This window comes from Musca vetustissima, unplaced genomic scaffold (assembly GCF_032173495.1).
Source record: "Musca vetustissima isolate MV318-11 ecotype Yass unplaced genomic scaffold, APGP_CSIRO_Mvet_v1 utg14204, whole genome shotgun sequence".
Lineage (NCBI taxonomy): Eukaryota > Metazoa > Arthropoda > Insecta > Diptera > Muscidae > Musca > Musca vetustissima.
Window position 1 is genome coordinate 140,418 of NW_026882906.1, and position 22,415 is coordinate 162,832.

Consider the following 22,415-nt stretch of genomic DNA (forward strand, 5'->3'; position numbering starts at 1 on the left):
TTTTCAAAAATTATTTTCCCCACTTTATTTCTCACCCTGAGACACTGCACTTAGTTTTTCATCACATGGCGACTACTTCAAAACCATGTGAAGGCTAATCAATGAGGCGTAGTAATTTCAAATGAATTGTATAAAACGAAACCGTTATTGACGGAATCTATCTACCTGCACCCAAAATTTGCCACACATTATCCGCAAACACACGCACATACAATTGCTCGTTCGAGTGTCGTTGAGTTGCTATCTATGGGGTTTGTGTGTGGTTTTTATTTAGATTTGAAAAAAAGGAAAAAAAATCCGAACATGAAACCAGAGCTTATGATAGGATCGAATTTAATTAAATTGAGTTGTCTGTGGTGCCTACATGTTAGCATATTCAAAAGAGAGATATTTTTGCAAAAAAATGTATGTTGAGTTTATTGGGTTTGGTATTTGTCTGTCTATGTCAGATAAATAGACAAAATATTAAATGAAATTTAATTTAATATTATTTAAAGCATTTGTAATTAAACAAGAAACAAAAAACTATACGAAAATTGGACACACTGCTGTTATCGCATGTCAGTTGTCAGCGAAAGAGAGACAGTGTGTCACGATGATATGATGTGACGCCATGCCATGCAGTGTGCCACAAATTGCGTGTGCTGGGTTTATTGGCAACAAGGTATGCGACCTACATCAACAATAATTTACTAGACCTGTCATGTTAGTAGTTTTTAATTATTTTTGTTTGTTGACAAATATATTTTGGCGCTCTTTGAGGTATGCTATAGACTTGCTGCAATGTGCATAGTTCAGATTTGAAATCAATTCAATTATCAGTATTGTTCACCACACTATTATTTAAATCTACAATGTACATTCGAATACTCACATCGTTGTATTCATGCTAAACATCATCGCCACCACCATCAGTACGAGTACTTGTTTTTTAAACGCCCATTTAAAATAATTTATTATAATTGTCGCATAACAATTGCGGGCTTTGTGCTAAATTCTAACCACATTCAGATTTCCTTTGTGTGGTCGTCGTTCATTGTAAGTTGAATTGTAACCACATTGCGTGGAATGGATTACTAAAATGCAGTGTTGGTTTATATCCGGTCAAAGCGTGTACAATTGTTAAAGCCCAGCAAACTTAATATGGGATTGTTAACAAGGTTCGAGGTACTTATGGATTTTCAGTATGTATAATCTGAAGAAGATAGATCTAAATAAAAAATAGAAGAAATATATCTAAATACATTTGATCAGGTCCCTGACCAAAGCAAGGATTATAATTCAGCAGCTGTCGTTTTGACGTTTACATCAGAAAAGTGTAACGATAGGTTCACTGTATTTTGAAGACCGTATTTGTAGATCGAATCTTCTCTCCTTCCATAAAAAGGACGGCTTCGAAATTGCTCATATATAACGCAAGCACTTAATTTTGAATGACATAGTCGATTCCAATCCGAAGTGGATGTCCTTACTACTTAGATGGCTTGTGACAGAGCGCTTGTTCCATAAGCCGAGCATAGAAAAGATTTCAAGGCACCCCGGTCTTGCGCGCAGTTTTTCCAATTTAAAAGACCATGTGCCAAAATGTTCACTTCCACTTCATCTTTCTATCTAATTCGTGGCCTTCCCCACCTGCGTGAACCATCAGTTGGCTCACTTTTATTTTCCTTTTGTACAACTAGACAACGTAATCGCTGCAGCTCGATATGTCTGACTATGTCGATGTCCGAGAATAGATGGTACAACTCATGGCTCATTCGACGGCGATATTCACCGTCAACGCAGATAGGCACATTGATCTATCGGATAATTTTTCTCTCAAACACTCCAATAGCTGTATCATCTGCTTGCACAAGGACCCATGCTTCAGATCCATATAACAGCACGGGTAGTATCAGCGTCTTGTAAAATGTGAGTTTGGTCTGGTGGGAGGTGGCCTTGTTTCTGATCTGCTTACTTAGAACATAGTAGCATCTGTTGGCCAACACTATTCTCTTCCGAATTTTAAAACTTATGTCATTCGTTTTATTTATGATGGTACCAAGGTGTGGTTCCCAAGTTCCACAATTTGTTCGAGTCAACTGTACGTGTTGCGCGTTAATACCATGAGATTAGTCTCTCGCCTACTTTGGCAGACTCCATCTCAATTTCTTCAAAGGTGGCTTTTACCGCTCGTAGGTGTGTAATATGTTTGATGTACAGAATGTAATTTCTGTTCACCTTTGCCTCTCGTATGACCTTTTCCATCAGGATATTAAAAATATCACACGACAAACTGTCACCTTGTCTGAATCGTCGTTTGGTATTAAAAGGCTCCGATAGGTTATTCCCGACTTTAACTGCTGACCTTGTTCCAGTTAAAGTTATCCTGCATAGCCGTATTAGTTTTGAAGCAATGCCAAACACAGACATGGCTTTAAACAGCTCTGGGCGAATAGGTGGAATATTTCTATGTGTTGGTCTTTTCCAGGATTTGACACAAAGTAAAAATGATGGATTTGCAAGGTCTGAAGCCGCATTGGCATGGTCCAATAAGGTCATTGACCATTGGCTTCGCTCGTTTACACAGCACGCTGGATAACACTTTATATGCGATGGGAAGGAGACTTCTTCCTCTATAGTTGGCACATATCGCCTTGTCTCTTTTTTTGTGCATGGGACACAGGATGCTGAGGTTCAAATCATTGGGCATGCATTCCTCTAGCCAAATTGTACTGGTGTATTACTGGATGTACTTTAGCATATAATTTTCCTTGTCAGATTTTGTACCCGATGTGAATGTTATTTGCAATGTCGAATTATGAATTGTGATAATCCACCTCGAAATTGTTTACCGGTTTATTTCAATTTTTTCAGTAAATACATTTTTCAATCACTGCAAACAACGTAGCAGATTTTTTTACTTTTTTTTCCTCATATTGACTTTGTAATGCTCCATTTGTATCAATATCTGCTCAATTGCAATAAAGAAATGATTTATTTTCAATTTCTTATGCACAAATTGTTTTCATGGTCTCTTGGTCAAGTTCAATTGTTATCATTTCTGTGGTTTGTGTATGGGCAAATAAACGGGTTTTCTTGGTAGAAATTGAATTGTTTATTTCCGTATATTACATATATCGTCACATATTTTGTCATTCCATAATTAAATTCAATACAGAATTAATACTTCGAACGTCGTAAGACTCCGTAACTGCTGATCGCATATTCTACATCATATTAAATAACTGATATGTTGTCTACATAGGGGTTATAAATCTCTGGAGATTCAAAAACCATTATATTCAAGACTTGTTTTTGAAAGAAAGAAGTTTTTGATCTAGACCATAGCATTGGACCTTCTACAACTGAAATTCATGTCAACATAAAACAATAGTTTTACAAAATAAAGCAAAATCCCTTTGTTATTAAATAGAAAAAAGAAAACAGAGCACAATTTTCTCACTGTCATTATCTTCACTAGCGTAATTATCATTATCGTCATTATTATCCCCCTTAACATATGACAATTATCTCTGCGTATCATGCAACATATGTATGTATGTACATATACATACGTGGTGATGATGTATTATGCATGCATCTCTCAAACATTTACGTATCATTGTGAACAAAATCTAAGAAAACGTTGTAATTACGCTATCATTGGAGCGTTTAAGGCACTGTTTGCAAAAGCAGAGGCATGCAACAGCATCAGCATTTAAGCTGTCTTTACTTTTTAAATGATATAATGAGTTAGTCGTTTATGTAACCAAGATGAAGCAAACAACGACAACGAAAAAACTACAAAAGAAGAGTGACAAAAATGCAACGTTGCACATATGAATGGCTAACCAACTAACATGCAGATTGCCACATGATGTTGATGATGTTGCAAGAATAATAGTATCCGGACTAACGTTTTTTATAATGTGTGGGAGAGAGGTGAGCTGTATTTAAGATTGTTTTTACCTAAAACGTTGTTTAAGAATAGTGAATTATTTTTTGTCATGTTGTCACCATATGTATAAAGCCGTAATAAGGAGCTGTTGCAGTCTTTCCCCATTTTGTTACACAAAAAATATGGGGTTGCATGTAAATGATGGGACTTTTTGAAGTTTGTCATTAACAAATGTAGACAACCTATGAAGGTCGTAATTACATATGCAAATTTACATTGCAATTTAGATGATAGCCAAGGTAATAGCAGTCATAGGAAATGCTGAATTTTTTGTTGGTATAGAAAGAGACAGATGAAAAAAAAAATGGAAATGCAGTGCAGTCAGAAACTCATATATTTTATATAAGTCTCTGAAGAATACTGAAGGGAAATATCAAAACTAGGAATATTTTACAATAACAACCACTATCAAAAATTTTAATTATAAATCTAATGATTTTATGAAGAACATCATTTCAACCACATATGAATTATATCAATACAGTATTAACACGATAATCCGGATTATTCGGTATACAATAATCAGTATTGAGTGGCTGAATTTGACTAAAAAATCCGGATTGTGAAGATATGTTATTTTGTATACCCCACCCAACTATGTTGTCAGCCCCAGTATTCTGCAACTTTTTAACAATATTCGATATTGTCTATTTTACAACAATTTCATTTGTTTGTTGTATAGTTTTTAAAGTAACAAAAGAAATTTAAACGATATCGAATGTTGTTAAAAGTTACAGAATAGGCCAACAGGGTATTATAGGTACCCTGTCAGGGCATCTAGACATGTTTTTTGTTTTTTTGTTTTTTTTTTTTTTTTTTTTTTTTTTATTTGACCACAATTGAAAGCAAACATCACAACACAACCCACGGTGAAGGAAATCTGGACAAGTAATTAGAAGGGCTGCACTGAATATTAGTAATATTTGTAGGCCTCTAGTCGGTCAAGATGTTGCAAATATCGCGAAATATTGCCCAAGCTCAGAATATAGAACCACACAAAGTTAGATTTTCGTGGATGTTGTGTAGGGTAACATAAGGGATAAAATATATGTACTTAAATCACAAAATTTTATTATTTCAAAATTAAAAAAAAAATGTTAAATATTTGTTCATTGTATAGTTTACACAGAGCCAACTCATTGTTCAATAAGCCACTATATTTCAAATCATTTTTTCTTTGTCGTAATTATTAAATATGTATCAACTAATAAAATAATACAAATAAGGAAACATTCAAAATCTGTTATAAATTGAATATTTAAAAGTGCTTCATAATTATTTTTTTATTAATTTATTTACTAAAGAAAAATGAACCATTTGTAAACAAACATACCTGTTGATTGTCCAATAAGAATAACAGCTGTAACGTCAAAAAATCTCCTTTGGCAGCAACTCTCATAAAGGCACGAACTCTCTTTTACAAACGACACACGTTTTATTGTCCCCACACACACACATACATTTCTCAACAATTGTAACGCACGATTAAAAAAAAACACCCGACCCCACGAAATTAACATGTTAAGCCGTACAATAAACCGACCGATAACAATAACAACATCATCTCATTGAAACGCACAACAACAAATAATTCACATAGGCAAAAGAACAACAAGTTGAAATCCCATTACAAGGCAAGGAAGCAAAACTTTTTTTGATGAATTTGCACTATAAACTCATTAATTAATTTATTATTTGTATTAAAACTGATGATTTGTATTGTATTTTACACTTTGTAAACATTTGTTTATTATTTTTAAACGATTATTTAAAGAAATTTAAACATTTAATTTTAACGAATAAAATTTGCAACCGGCCACGACTTTGCGTTAAATGACTACTGAAGAAAGAAGCAATTAGGAATAACAGTGTTGTCAATATCCATATCAAATAAAAAACGCTCAGTTTTAGTTTTATTCGAATTTAGTGGGAAAAATCGCGGAATAAAGATAAGGTTTTGCATGGCCGTATTTAAAATAATTTTTTTATTAAAATTTTTTAACAACAAATGAACAACTAATCATATATTACATTTTTTCCACTGTATTTTACGATTATCACGATTGTTGTATTAAATTAGTAGGTATTATTGATTTTACGTAAATTTTTTTTGTTTGGTTTTCAGAATGATTTATGTGACAGATTCGATAAAATGTAATAAGAAGATATTAATAATAGTTAACGAAGAAGTTCGTTTCAGTTTCTTTGACAAAAGCAAAAGTTTTAATACATACTCATTAAAATTTAAATAATTTTGTAAATGTATTCCAAATCAAATACCGGACCGCACTTTTATTGTCTACACAAAAAATCACATGGTCAAAACATATCGCAGCAAAAAAAAAAGTTATATCAAAAAAAACAAATAATTCGGAATGTAAATCGCCAACCTTTTTTGTTAAATTCCAATTGAAAACACAAATTAAACATTTAATATTTTATATGAGTGAATTGTAATACATTTTACATTATTTGCACTTTATTTTTACCAATAAATGATCAGATTAATGAATTAATGTTAAAATTTATTTATAATTTTATAATTATTTATAATTTTATTTGCTTTTGTTTTTTATTATTTCAACAATATTTTTATTGTGAATATTTATTTTTTTTATATTTTCAAATCAAAACACCCGCAATTAGATTAATCTCCGACTGAACACATAAACATGTCTTGTCTTGTTCTTCTCAAAACACATGGCAATAACAAAAAGCATATGCAAAAGAACAACACTTTGCAAAGAGATTGCAATGTAAAGAGCCCAGATTTATTTTGTTTTTTAATTTTATTTTAGTTTGTGAAATCTTACATTTTTTCAACATTTGCGTTTAATATTATATTTTATTGTCAAATACTGTCCACAATTTACGATTAACGAGCAAAATTCGCGACCGGTCAATCAATCAAATGGATGACAACTGTTGAGAGAGGGGAGTGGGAGAAACAGTGCTACCAATAAACTAATGTCAAATCACTTGCACGTCAATTGTTATTTACATTTTGCATTTGGTTTTTATTATTTATAATAGGTTCGTTCGTTTACTCAATAATTTGTACGAATTTGTACAAATTATTACAAAATGTTGTTCGTTTACCCAAAAGTCCAGTAAAAGAGAGTGAATTGAGAGAGCAGATTTGACAGTTGTGTTACTGAGTATTTGCAAATTCTTACAAGAAAATTTTACTCATCATGTACCATCAGCTGATATTTAATCAGCTGTTTTGTTATGTTTTGTAAACAAACAAAAAATTGTTCTCAAGAAAATTAATTGTTTTGTGAATTTTATTTTGATTTTGTATCATTAAATAGTGAAAACATACCGGTCACAACCCCTTTAAATGTTTGTGGGGAACAAACAACATCAAATTATCCATTTTTCAAATAAAATTGCTGTTTTTTAGTTTGCGCCAATTTTTTTGTTGTTTTAATCAGCTGTGTCGAAACAATCTTTTTACTGGATGTTGTTCGTTTACTTTTTGCAGTTTTCTCTCTTGAGAAGGAAAAATTCGTATTTACTCTCTGCAATTTCTTACTGAGTAAATATTACTGGGAAAGTAAACGAACGAACCTAATATTTTTTGTTATTTATTAATTATTGAATTATTAAAACAACAACCGCCGCGATTTTATTCACTAACCACATCTTTGACATAATTGCTCTCATCAAAACGCACAAACACATCGCAACAACAAAAGTCATATGCAAAAGAACAACAACACTTTGCAAAGAGATTGCAATGAAAAGGGCCAGACTTTCTTTATTGAATTATTACCGAAAAAACACTTATAACACAATTAACATTGCTTTAATTGATTAATTACTATATATTTTTCACTGTTTGCACTTTATTTTGTAAATTATTAAAAATTGTTGCCTCTAATTTAAATATTTCGTATTAACGAGTGATATTTGCAACCGACCGATCAATGAAATGACAACTGATGAGAGGTGGGAATGAGATAAACAGTGTTGCCAACAAGTTAATGCAAAAAGTCACTAGTACGCAAATTGTTATTTACATTTTGCTATCGTTTAAAAATATATTAATGTTGTTATTAATACAATATTTATTGTATTAAAACGATTTAAACATAAACCAAAAAAAAAATTTTAATTAATAATATTTGTTATTCATAAAACTTAAGGATTCAAATTTCCGCCTGACCGATCAATGAACCTAATGACAAGTGATGAGAGGTAGAAAAAGGAGACGTAATGTTACCAGTGAATTATTGTAAAACTTCTGTACACTTTTTTAATTGTTTCAATTGTTTTTTATTATTAATAAGACGTTTTAATTATACATTATAATGTATTAGATTATTAAATGTATTAAAAATATCATAATCATTGTTATGACCCTCATACAAAACACCGACTTACTGAATTAACCTCAAATATTTCAGTTCATAATTTGTTTAAGTCTTTGTATTTTTAATAGAATACTAACATTTAACTAATTCAATTTTTATTTATTTACAGAAACAAATTAAACATAATTTTTCACAACTGGTTTTAATGGATGGTAAATCAGCATAAATGATCATTAATATTGAATAGCTCCAGCATAAAAACAGCACAATACAAACTAACAAAATCAATTAATTAAAAAAATATCTAAAACGCAAAAATGTGAATGAACTCGGCAGTCACAATCAATCACAAAAGTGAACACACAAAGAACCAAAAATAAAATTGTGTTCCACTGTCTCCCGCTCTCCAGACGCCAATACAATCAAGTTGGATTTTAATTACTCGTGTGGCACAATTTAAATTCAAATTCCAGTTCATACAATTCTGACACACTCACACACAAAACCAAATTGGACACATTACTTCAGGCAATTGCTGCAACTAATCGGCCTAGCCCTAAGGAGTTTTATAACAAGACAAATTACGAAAAAAAATTACTCATAAATGAAATACTTCTCATCTCCGATGTCAAGAGGAATAACAACAAAAAAGACAACAACTAAAGTGGATTTTAATTGAATCAACTTCAAATTAGAAAATATTATCTGTGGCACATTGTTCTTGCATTGCCAGGCCAGGCGATAGTATCTTTTGCTGCACCACCGCCATAACCACCATCATCATCACACCCAGTAACCAGCATCACAAGCAAAATGCCCTCACTAAGACAAAAGGTCACCACATATTTCAGGCAATTGAGTTTCATTGCAGAACCACGAGATGGTCCGAAAAGTCCCAGAAAGACAGACGATGATAGCAATTTTATAATCAAGTATTTGGAAGGGTAAGTAAATAAAATTAGGGGGTAGATAATATATTGTTGATTATAGGAACGGAACTATGAGAGGACTATTATCGTATTAGAAGTTTTTATTATGGAATGTAATTGGCGGATGCACTTCTTCCATAGATAAATTAGAATATCTTCCTTTTTTAAAGAGGAGAGATAATATCAGCTTCTAGATGAAAATAAAATGATTCCATATACAGAAGATCTGACAGACAGAATATCTAAAGGTACAAAAGTTGATAATGTATTCTATACAGAATATGTTGAGACCAGAAAAATAATAAAAAAAAAAAAAATTATAGAACTCTAGAAGATATATAGAAGATATGTGGATGTTATTATAAAGAAAGTTTTGGATATAACATATTTTGTTAGACGATAGCTAAATGTTTTCTCCACCTAGAATATAAAATACACTTTATGAAATATTAATAACATTTTATCCCTTCTCTCTCTCCCTTCTTCCCCCCTATCTCAGTCGCATGGATCGTAATTTTACACCCGGTCCAGAAATATGTCACGGACAAAATCCCAGCGATTTGCCGCAATTAAAAATCGGCCCATACCCAACTGGACCCCATTCGATAACAGCCGCCTGTACTGGTCCCGATGATGGTCTGACCGGCATTAAAAGATCGAAACTACATCTGAGCGCCAGTTATGCGGATGACATCGATTTCATTGATACCATACAAGAGACCGACTGCTTCGAAGTACGCAAAAGTATTAACACCAATGTCCAAAGTCGCAGCAATAGTCATAAGATACAACGTTATGGCAGTAATCGACGCCTTAGCCAAGGAGCCACATCCACCACGAATGATTCGAACGCCAATAAGTCGAATGCCAACAGTAGTGGCGTGGGTGGTGGTATGCGATCGCGTAAAAATTCAAAATCAAGTATTTCAAATCTCTCACAAACTACCAAAGATACGAGTTCCGTGGCCAAGTCCACAAGTCAAAAGAACGAAGAGAATTTGAATAAGTCCACCACAATTGTGGTGAGTATGGTATCATCATCAACGGGCAAAACGTCGTCGACGACAACAACCACCGATTTGCAAACCAATGCTGCCAATGACCAAAACAACAAAAATCTCTTGAACACAACAACCACAGCAACAACAAAGACTGAAGATACCACATCACTGCTACATCAGAAAGCCAAAGAGAATGGTGAGAGTCTCAAAGCGGATGTCACAGAAACCACAACAAAAATCCTAGAGGATACCACAGAACGTTTGCTGAGGGAGGCCGTTTCTAGTCAGGCACCTGTCATCGATAGTGAAGATGTCATTGCCGGTGTTAGCAACTGGAAAATGGAAAGCGATGTGGCCTATGGCATATCGGTGTCCCTCTACGAAAACAATATGTTAACCAAAGAACCCATGGGTAATCCCATAGCGGACTGTTACGGTATGGTGGTACGCGGCAATGTCGCGGCCATGGCTCTGGCGGATGGTGTCAATTGGGGAGATGGTGCTCGTTTGGCTGCTCGCTCCGCAGTCCATGGATGTTTAGATTATTTGGATCGTGCCATATTTGGCTATTCGCAGGAATGCATGGCCACCACAACTCAAGAAGTATTCGTTAGTCTGTTGCGTAGCCTTTGGGAGGGGCATGGATGTATTTTGGAAGTGGGCGGTGCTCTTAGTACGTTAACAATAGCTGTAGTCTTACCCTTAGCCAAAGATGAAAATGTTGCTGTGAATGGTTCGGATGGAGGTGCGAGTGAGAAATATGTGGTGTGTGCCTGCAATGTGGGAGATTCCTTGGGTTATGTGTACTCCAAAAAGCACGGTGTGCGAGAATTTACTTTGGGTGAGTGGCATATCATATTTATTTATCAATAATCTATTTAATAATTACCATTGTTTTACAGCATCTCATGACATTACCTCGATGCGTGATATGCGTGATGCCTTGGGTGCTTTGGGTCCTGCTGATGGCAATAAACCGGAATTGAGCAACCTCACCTTGACCATGACCATAATTGACAGTGGTGACATTGTGTTTCTCACCTCCGATGGCATAAGTGATAATTTTGATCCCGTTGTGGGTAAATTTGCCGAAGCTTGGACTCCAGATGTAAAGCTCATGCCCTCAACACCAGGCACAGGACCACCACACACCGGAATATTGGCACCAAAAAGACAAAACAAAAGTGCTTCGGCCATATATGCCCGCCTGCATGGCTCCTCCAATCCCACAAGTCCCCAGCCACCTGTCCGTCCACCACGCACCAAAAAATCATCATCTCCAGAAAATGCCAGTTCAGGATCGCAGAGTGCACCAAGTCGCCCAAAATACATGAGATCTCACACTGTTATAGAACCAAGAAGATTGTCATCATCTGGTCTGCATCCCTCCTTGCAACAAAGGGACTATGATTACAAACCGAAAATACCTAAATCTGCAACTGGATTGCCATTGGTCACCGGACCACAACGGCATGCCTTGACTCTCTATCGTCTCGAAGATCTACTCAGTTATGGTATAAATGGTACATTTTCTCCATGTACCTCAGCGCGACGTTTGTGTCATTTGCTAATTGATTTTGTGCGCATGATTACCTCAGCTAGGCGCAAGACCCTGGAACAGAGGGAATTATTTTATAAGTTATCCACTGGACCGGATGGCATAAAACGAGAAGTGGAACTAAATCGTATGCAACATCGTGTTGCACGAAAACGCGTCATCGATAGTCCAGCTTTTTCGGCATTGCCGGGTAAATTAGATCATGCCTCGGTGGTGGCCTACATAGCCGGTAGTGGTGGTTCGGCTGCATCTCACAATGGTATACGCTCAACCGAAAACAAGGATCATCATCAACAACAAAGGACACAGGAAGTGAATACAAATGGTGCTGGTCACACAGTGACAAATGCTCCGTTGCAATCAAAGGAATTTCAGGAAACTAATTTTTAGATTTTGAAGTAATACAGGATAGATGCAAACTAAATATATAGTTTTATATGGCAAAGAATTTAATGGAAATAGTATATACAAAAACAAAACAAAGAAAAAAAATTGTGTGCTTTAAAAACATAACCTAAAAACAAAACAAGAAATTTTATTTTCTTTGTTTAAATCCTGCCCAAGAAAAACTAAAGTTTATCCCTCATTTTATGAATTATGTATTTATAGTTTAAGGCTTTGTCTATAATCCTTTTACTACATAGATTTGTAAAATTTACACACACACACACATACATACAATATGCCTCAATATTTATGCATCATTTAAATAATTCCAAATATTTTTCACCAAATAAAAATAATTGAAATCATATACAAAAAATAATTGTCCAAAAAAATACATATATACCTTATTTAAACAAAAATATTAATAATTAACATTTTATGTGCAACTGGATAAGAAAAAACAATTTATGAAAAAGACGACGAATGTAGATGAAAGCTTTTTCAAATCTAGGGATTTGTAAAAAAACATGGGATTTTTTATACCGTGAAACGTATGGAATATGTGCAAACTGTGCAAATTGTGAGTCTAATATTTAAGAAAGAAAAAAAATACTCATGCATATTTTGAATAAAAATCATTTCATAAATGCTTTTAAATGTATTTTTTATTTTAATTGTTTCTTATTTGGGAATGAGGTAAGGGGAAATCAACTAATTAAATAATTTTAAGAAGAAACTTCAAACCCAATTGGAAACTGTAAATGTTATACTGCAAATGCCAGTTCTAATTTAATTCCTTCGAAAGATATAAAGAAAGGTTAAATGTGTATCCCTATTCGTCTATAACCGTTATAAGGTCTTGTAGCTATTGAAGTCCCATATATGGTTTTCAAGCTGTGAATATCTGTAGTATTCGAATTAAATAGAATTATTTAATTCGAATTTTAAAACAATTTTAAAATGTCCTAGGGCTCGTTTATAATACACAAAGAAGGTCATATAAAATAATAAATATTCGATTTCAAAAACAGAAACAACTGGGTATTTTTAAAAATATATGAAAAAAATTCAATTCGAGGTATATACAGCCTTTATTCTGGATATTCACTACGGAGAGATCTCGCGTCTGAAAATTTTTTCGCTTTCACATTCTCGCCTTCATTCTCGGAATGAATATGGAGACGCAAAAAATGCGAGAATCGGATTCGAATTTTCGAAAATGGTGGTTGAAAAAAGATTGGTGTTGCCATATTGTAATTTAAATTGTAATATGTGCTGCCCCATTGTAATATATTTTTGTATTTTTCATTATTTTTTTAATTTGCTTCTTATTGTTTTTTAAACTTTATTACAATATAAATGTGAAATATTATGAATCCGCTGTAAAACTGCTATGTACGAGGGCAGCTCGGAATGCTCTTAGCCTAGCACAAAAAACGCGGTATTAACAGAAAAAAGTGTTTTGGAAACTTCCATCTCTGCTATGAACATATGAAAAATTTTGTTTCGGTCTGGCAATTCCTTCATATAGAAACAGGTGTTCAAAAAAGACGCATTCGCATTTTTTACAATGGAAAAATTAGAAATGCGTGCTTTTATTGTAAAAAAATTGCGGATGCGTCTTTTTTGAACACCTGTTTCTATATGAAGGAGTTGCTAGACCGAAACAAAATTTAACATGTATTCATAATATGTTGTGTAAAGGGCCCCATACACTATAAATCATGCCGTCATGCCGATGAACCCTTTTTGTATGTGTGAGATTGACTAGTGCATGGCAAACTCTTCAATCACTATTCCAAAAAATCGATTTTTGCATTTTGAAATTGCATTTTGAGTCGTAAATTCAGTTGTTGTTTTATTCCGTCACAATTTTATTAATTTTGTACACAAAATTATTTATTGACAACTTTCAAAATGAATATTATTCACCAGATTGATAGGGGTTCATTCTCAAAATCAAAACTATTTTGATTTTCTTCATGCATTGTGTGTGTCACACATACATAAATAAACTTTCAAAAAATACCCAGTAGTTCGAGTAACTGGTTATGAACTGGTTATTTTACTAATTACCTGTAGCTACCACTAGTTACCTCTTCACGCCCTAGACTGGTGAATTTAACATGGGTATGTCATTGGGGAAGTCAATTGTCCCCTGCCTGCGTTACCAGTATACAGTCATTTCGGTAGTAAAAAATTATTGTATATTTGACTAGTGTTTTATAGTCAGTTACTTGGGTAGATACAAACTATAAATCAAATGCCTAGTCACTTATGTATAGAAAATTAAATGTATAAGTTTGAAAAATTACAATTTATTCTGTACGAAAATATTTGTTATAACAGAGTATTGTATACATATATATTGTTTGATCCATCTGAAAGTCCCTAGTTCACGATTCTTTTGTCGGCCGAGTGCTTTTCAAATATGTCTCCCTGGCTAAATAGATTTATCTGAAATAGACGATTTAGAAACAGTTGAAGTTAGAAGTCCTACATAAAGCTTTTTTTGTGATAGAAAACTTACCTATAGAAAATCGGCAGTATACACCTTGAGCTTTTAGTGATGCGTTGAGGACCTCTATGGAGCGACACCTCGCTATTAAATGTTTACAGGAGTCACGTCAATGCTCCTTTAGGAATATACATAAGTATTTGAAGAATCTGTCCCTAACCCTTCGTGTGTTCTCTCAATCTGTGGGGGCTTCAGGGACGAGGATATCTATAGACAATCTGAAAAACGAAGCCTGTAGAAGGATTACTTTGGTTTATATTGTGTTACAAAAAACTTACCTCCGTTTTATCATCTGTATTTTATTCGAATATTGAAATTAATATATATTTTGCAGAAAACACATTTCTATTCAAATTTTGCTTTTAAAATTCTGAAAATTTCTAAAAATCTAAACAAAATGACAAAACAATTGTTCTGTTTTGTTTTGTCTTCATAGTCGATTCATTACCCTTTGCATTACCAGTAACTACTGAATTGGAATGATATACCTAGACAACTTTTTCAATCGACAAATAAATCCAAAAGTCAATTTTGTGTCCCTTTTTGGGGTGTAAAGTAACTAGATCACCAAGTAACTAGTTGTATAACTATATATCTGCAGAAAATTGATATTTTTTGAACAACTGGGTAACACATACTATGATAAATGTAATGTAAATGTATAGTGTATGGGGCCCTTAATGTTTTCAAAAATATAACAAATAGTCGTTGAAATATGCATTTTAAATAGTCCTCAGTATCAAAATATTATTTCCTATTACTTACTTTTACTTACTTAGCTGGCTTGTTACAGAACGGTTGTTCCATAAGCCGAGCTTAAAAAAGATTTCCAAGCGCTTCGGTCTTGTGCGCAAGTCCACCAATTTGGAAGACCACGTTCCAAGATGTTGTTTTCTACTTGGTCTTTCCATCTAATTCGTGGCCTTCCCCTTCTACGGGAACCATCAGTAGGCTCATTTTTATATGCCTTTTGAGCTGGGGCATCTTCATTCATCCGCACAACATGGCCTAGCCACCGTAGTCGCTGCAGCTCAATACGACTGACTATGTCGATGTCCGCGTATAAATTGTAGAGCTCGTGGTTCATTCGACGCCGATATTCACCGTCGACGCAGATCGGCCCGTAGATCTTTCGGAGAATTTTTCTCTCAAACACCCCAAGCGCTGCCTCATCTGCTTGCGCAAGTACCCATGCTTCTGATCCATATAATAGCACGGGTAGTATCAGCGTCTTGTAAAGTGTGAGTTTGGTCTGGCGAGAGGTGGCCTTGTTTCTAAACTGCTTACTTAGACCATAGTAGAATCTGTTGGCCATCACAATCCTTCTCCGAATTTCAAAACTGATATTATTCGTTTTATTTATGGCGGTACCAAGGTATATAAAGTCTTTAACTACCTCGAAGCTGTAGTTCTCAAGTTCCACAGTTGGTCCGAGTCTACTGGACGTCTTGCGCGTTGATACCATCAGCTTGGTCTTCTCGCCGTTTACTGCCAGACCTACCTTGGCAGACTCCTTTTCAATTTGTTCAAAGGTGGCTGTTACCGCTCGCAATGTTCGACCTATTATATCGATGTCATCGGCGTAGGCGAGTAACTGATGTTGTTTGGTGTACAGAGTGCCATTTCTGTTCACCTTTGCGTCTCGTATGACCTTTTCCAGTAGGATGTTAAAAAGATCACACGACAAACTGTCACCTTGTCTGAATCCTCGTTCGGTATTGAAGGGCTCCGATAGGTCCTTTCCTACTTTAACGGCTGACCTTGTGCCACTTAAAGTTATCCTGCATAGCCGTATTAATTTTGCAGGAATGCCGAACGCAGACATGGCTTTAAACACCTCTGAACGGATAGGGCTGTCGAAAGCGGCTTTATAGTCGACAAATAGGTGGTATGTGTCGATGTGTTTTTCGTGGGTCTTTTCCAGGATTTGGCGCAGAGTGAAAATCTGGTCAATGGTGGATTTGCCAGGTCTGAAGCCGCATTGGTATGGTCCGATGATGTCATTAACCATTGGCTTCAATCGTTCACACAGCACACTGGATAGCACTTTATATGCGATTGGAAGGAGACTTATTCCTCTATAGTTGGCACATATCGTCTTGTCTCCTTTTTTGTGCACGGAACACAGGATGCTGAGGTTCCAATCATTGGGCATGCATTCATCTAGCCAAATTGTGTTAATCAGCTGGTGCATGCTCCTGACCAGCATCTGGCCACCAGTCTTGAATAGTTCGGCTGGTAACCCATCGGCTCCTGCTGCTTTGTTGTTCTTGAGCCGATTAATTGCTTTTATGACCTCATCTTGGCTAGGTGGTATACACTCTACACCATCATCTCTTATTGGTTCTGGGGTATCTTCTTCATCGCCACTATTTGATACTAGTAGCTTTTCGAAATGCTCCTTCCAGATCCTCAACACGCTGTCTGTATCTGTCACCAGGTTTCCTTCTTCATCTCTACAGGAGGATGTGCCTGCACCAAAGCCTTCGGTTTGGTGTTTTACTCGTTGGTAAAATTTCCGGACTTCATTCTGACTCCTGTACATCTCGATTTGCTCACGCTCACGTTTTTCTTGTTCTTTCTTCTTTTTTCTGAAAACACGTTTCTCCTCTCTCCTTTTCTCCCGAACATTCTCCATCACGTTACGTGTTGCTACTGTCTGCAGGGTTGCCCTATACGCTGCGTTTTTCACATCAGTAGCATTACGACACTCCTGATCGTACCATGGGTTTCTTGGTGGTGGTTTTTGGTACCCAATTGTTCTTTTTGCTGCAGTTTGTAGGGAGTGGGCAATTCTTTGCCATTGTGCTTCTATACTATTATCGGGACAAGAAGTGCTTTCTTCGAGCAGATGGGTAAGTTGAGCGGAGTAGGCCTCGGCTACCTGTTGTGTTTGCAGCTTTTCGACGTCGAGTTTCCGTGTTGTATTAGATCGCACCTTTGCTGCAACATTAAGACGGGTGCGTACCTTGGCTGCCACAAGGTAATGGTCCGAATCGATATTCGATCCTCGGATCGATCGGACGTCTAAAACACTGGATGAATGCCTTCCGTCTATCACAACATGATCAATTTGATTTCTCGTTACTTGATCAGGAGAAAGCCAGGTGGCCTTGTGTATATCGAGATGCTTGAATCTGGTGCTGCTAACTACCATGTTTTTTGCTGCCGCGAAGTCAATCAACCTCATGCCGTTGTCGGATGTTTCTTCATGAAGGATGAATTTTCCGACGGTGGGGCCAAAGATATTTTCCCTTTCGATTTTTGCATTAAAATCTCCTAGCAGAATTTTAATGTCGTGGCCAGGGCAACGGTCATATGCTGTTTCTAGGCGCTCGTAAAATATGTCTTTGGTCTGTTCATCTTTTTCTTCGGTCGGAGCATGGGCGCAAATTAGACTGATGTAAAAGAACTTCGCTTTTATACGAATTATAGCAATTCGCTCATCTACTGGAGTGAATCTGGAGACAAGGTCTTTTATTCTCCTGTTAACCATAAATCCGCAGCCAAATTCATGTCTCGTTTCATGGCAGCTATAATACAGGGCGTAATCGTCTGATTTACTTACGCCTGTCCCTTTCCATCGCATTTCCTGTAAGGCAATAATATCGGCTTTGTACTTCTTGAGTATATCCGCCAAAGCGAACACTGCCCCTGTTCTGTACAACGTGCGCACATTCCAAGTGCAGATTCGCAGATCGTGGTCCTTTATACGTTTGCGGGGGTCGTCAACATTAGGGGGGTATGGTTTTCTTTTTCTTTGCTTTTTCATAGTAGGTGGGGTTTTCCGAGAGTGGGCAACTAACCCGACGCCTCAACCCATTTTTTTATAGTTCTTATGGGTGAACTCGCGGCACATGTTAGCTCACCATTTCATCGGGTGATTAGAATAGCTCCCCAGGTGGCACCGCGGGGAGGTCAGTGTCCACAATTGTGATGAAAGAGGGACCAAGATAAGCCTGGGCTTCGCCATGTTAAAGCCATTCAGAGCCGTTGCTTGGTATCTATCATCCCCTACGCCACCCATTATTTCCTATTAGATTTTGTGAATATATCCCTCCTTCTATAATGGTACCTGGCTTCAACCGTTTCAATTGGGAGTTAATAATTTTATATATAGAATATAAAGTCTATATTTCTTTAATATTACCAAAAATCATTGCATTATTGAACGATCTTTGAAGGCAACACATTTCAATACACTTTATGTTCGACGTCTCTGGTATTGGGTCACTTGAAATCAATGTCAATGCCTCTCACAATGTTCACTTCTTGAAAGCCATGGTCGACGTATTCAACATAGGCAGAAACAACAACACCAAAAAACAAATGAACAGCATTGCAGGCTGAACAGTATTGGACTTAGAAACACTTGGCAATGTATTGTCTTTTTACACTGCCGTATATTCTTATCGGTCGGACAAATCCCGATTGCACTCATATGCATAGTCAGTCATAAACAATGGGAAAATATAGTTTTCCCCTAAACCACCCAAAAAACAACAACAATAACAATTGCTACCCCTATGACAATAGAAAAACAAAACAAATACAAAATGCAAAACAAAAAAATCTCAAATATTTCATAGCCAACATTCACTCAATAATACCAATATTCAGTTATTTACGAAAAGTCGAACAGGGGCTACACGTAATAGAAGAAGCAGAGAACCAAGAGACAAACATAATAAAAAGACAGGCCACAATTATTAAATTGTAATATTACACATCCGTGGTAATTATGGCTCTACACTTGCAGGTGGAAAAACTTCGTGGTTTGGATAACTATAAAGCCTGGTCCATGACTGTACGTTCTTATTTGGAAACTGAAGATCTTTGGGCAGTGGTGGAACATGGACCGGATGGTAGTGAGGAGGTAGGTGGTCATATTAATTCTTTATTCTTTTAAATAAAATGCATTATGGTTTTTTCTTTGTTTATTTCCAGGATGGCCATAAAGACAGACGAGCCAAATTTATTATTCTCTGCTTGACCGATACCAAAATTTGTCAATTTATGGCCATTATACGAACATCCAAAGATTTATGGGGCTATCTGAAGAAACAGCATTCCATGATACGATAAACATTTAAAATATTAATTAAAAAATAATTCAAATTAACCGGAAAGTGATTACAAAATAAAATAATAATAAGAGGAAAAAAAACGATTTGTGTTGAAAACTTTATTTTGAACATGTGAAAAATACAATACAGTTGAATTTTAAAAATAAAATAATAATTTTCAAATTCAAAATAACATGCATATATGCGTATATGCTATAATGCATATAGGATTCATATATTGGAGCTATATCAAATCTATAAAAAATATATTCTGGACATCAATTCACCGTAAATGTTTTCGCTCTTCCCTTTAAAGTTATTCTGAACCAGAACTCGCAGCGAGTTTTTTTCGATTTTCACTTTCCCCTTACTGTGAATCAAGTTCGAAGGCGAAAAAATCCGCTTTGGGGAGAAATTAGTTATTCTGGATTACAGGGAGTGGGAGACATTTTGTGCGAAATTTTTGGTTAAAAAATTTCAAGGGAGATGATTACAAAAATAGAAGTATTAATATTTTATGGAAAATATCTACACAATTTTTATTCCCTGACGATATTGAATATTAAATGGTTGTATGCATAATTTTAATAACAAATAAAATGTAATTGGACATCGTATTGATAACCATGCATGCTCGACCAAATATTGCCACGAAATATATAAAGGCAATAAGGCATATTTAAGCCGATTTTGATGGAATTTGCAGGCGAAATAAATACATTTTGTGTGAGGATCTGATCTCCATAAAAAAATATTCAAAATGATGGAAAAACCACATAGCCAAATTTGCCTGATGAGCAAAAATTATAGAAGATAATATAAGATAACAATAATATAGTTACAAACAAATATTTTTTCTTTCAAATTTATCGTGTGCATGATTTTGAAATAGTATTTTCATATGAACTATTTACTATTTTTAAACTATTATTTATTTTTAAATTTTGATTTTTCACCAGAATAGTAAAAAACATGCATAATAGTACATTTACATTGTACCGGATTAAGTTAACCCAGTGGGTTTTAATTGTCAATTCCATTACATATTTGTCAAATAAATACTCATAAAGTAGGTTAATCCTGCAAGAAGTTCTAATGTACACGTCGTTTATACTGCCTTCGGAAATATGACTAATCCTAAATGTTTGTATATGTAGTCATATTTTATTGAAAAATTCCATTTTTACATCTCAAGCATCCATCAATTTCAACGAAGGGACGGAAGTGGTTTATATTTATTTGTTCAATACATATTTTTTTCTTTATATTCACTCAATTTTTACCTTGCCCTTTTTTCATTTCCTATAATATATATATTGAACATTTTCAAGTGCGGCTAAAAGGTCATTGGTTTTGTATTAGGGTTACTAAAAAAGAAAGAGTCATACTTCTAATATTATATTATATTATAAATGGTGCAAATTTAAAATTAATGTAATGCAATTTTTATTCTTCAATTGCCGTCAGCGCATTGGCATTGTACATATCAAATATTTTGAAACTACATAAATAATGGAGAAAATGATAGGACATTTCTAATATTCATTTAATACCTAATATTAATTCAATCCAATACCCCTTTTGCCTGATATATGTTTTTTCAGCAGAATCTATTGTTTTTCCTTCTTTTTTTATTCATTTTTTTCTTGTTCCCCACAGATTTATAATCAATATTTTTGTTGCCTTTTTGTGGCTGCACATAAGTGTCCCAACGTTTTGAAAATGTATCGATTGATTTATGAAAAACTCAATGCATTGCAAAATATAAGCTTGAACTAACAACACGTCCATAACTGAGCCAAGAGGAGGTAATACAAAACGAAATAATTTAAAAATTAAATAGAAAAATTAACAGCTAATTTAAAAAAAAAATAAATAAAAAACTTTTAAACTTGTTGTAATCAAGAATATATTAAATTAAATGTTGAGTGAAATTCAATTTGTTTATTATTGTTTTTTATCAATTATTCTAGTTTACAACTTGTCTCCCGCTACATAATGACTCTGGTATTAACTGTCGAAAAGCTCATGGGCTCAGAAAATTATAAAGGTTGGTCTATGACCTTGGAGGCTTACCTAGAGATGGAAGAAATCTGGGAAGTTGTGGAAAAGGGACCAGATAGCTCAGACGAAGTATGCTGGTTTTTTGTTTTATTTTTTTGTTTCTTAAAAGCAATTAATTGAAATCTATTTACAGGACTTTCATCGTGATAGACGTGCAAAATTTATCATCTGCTGTTTGGTAGAGACAAAACTATTTAAAATCATGCCAAATTTACGAACATCCAATGATGTTTGGTTCTATTTAAAGGCGAAATATTCAGGGGAAGCGACCTGATAAATGTGAAAATCAACTTATTTTTAATATAAAATCAATTTATTTTAAATTGATATCAAGAAATGAAGTAATGTTCATTATTTCAGTGCCCAAATATAATAAAATGATTCACAAATAAATGACTTGTTTTGATTAAAATAAGAATATCTAAAAACCACATTGTGGTTAAATTTGCAAAAAAAAAAAGATAATAATTTCACTGCTCAACATTACCTTCTTCCATTTGTTCATGTGTCTGCCACAGTATTTTAAAATATCTGATTTCTTATATTCTCAACTTCTATATTCGCCTCCGCTTCATTTATGATGACGGCAGATCAACCCATGCTACAAAAAAGTATAAAATGCTCTCCTACACT

The 22,415-nt window shown here is 34.7% G+C and overlaps 2 protein-coding genes across 2 annotated transcripts; both read left to right on the top strand.

The window, feature by feature from the left end:
* The first annotated feature begins 9,070 nt into the window (after positions 1–9,070).
* Positions 9,071–12,137, top strand: LOC133329624 (PP2C-like domain-containing protein CG9801). The gene is made up of 3 exons (XM_061538100.1): positions 9,071–9,203; positions 9,688–11,030; positions 11,092–12,137. Exons 1-3 carry the CDS (start codon positions 9,073–9,075, stop codon positions 12,135–12,137), a joined length of 2,520 nt encoding a protein of 839 aa, XP_061394084.1. The 5' UTR covers positions 9,071–9,072.
* Positions 12,138–19,376: 7,239 nt separating this feature from the next.
* LOC133329625 (uncharacterized) lies at positions 19,377–22,076 on the top strand. The gene is made up of 4 exons (XM_061538101.1): positions 19,377–19,528; positions 19,600–19,736; positions 21,692–21,851; positions 21,916–22,076. The coding sequence occupies exons 1-4, from the start codon at positions 19,394–19,396 to the stop codon at positions 22,054–22,056; spliced, it is 573 nt and encodes a 190-aa protein (XP_061394085.1). The 5' UTR covers positions 19,377–19,393; the 3' UTR covers positions 22,057–22,076.
* The last annotated feature ends 339 nt before the right edge of the window (positions 22,077–22,415 follow it).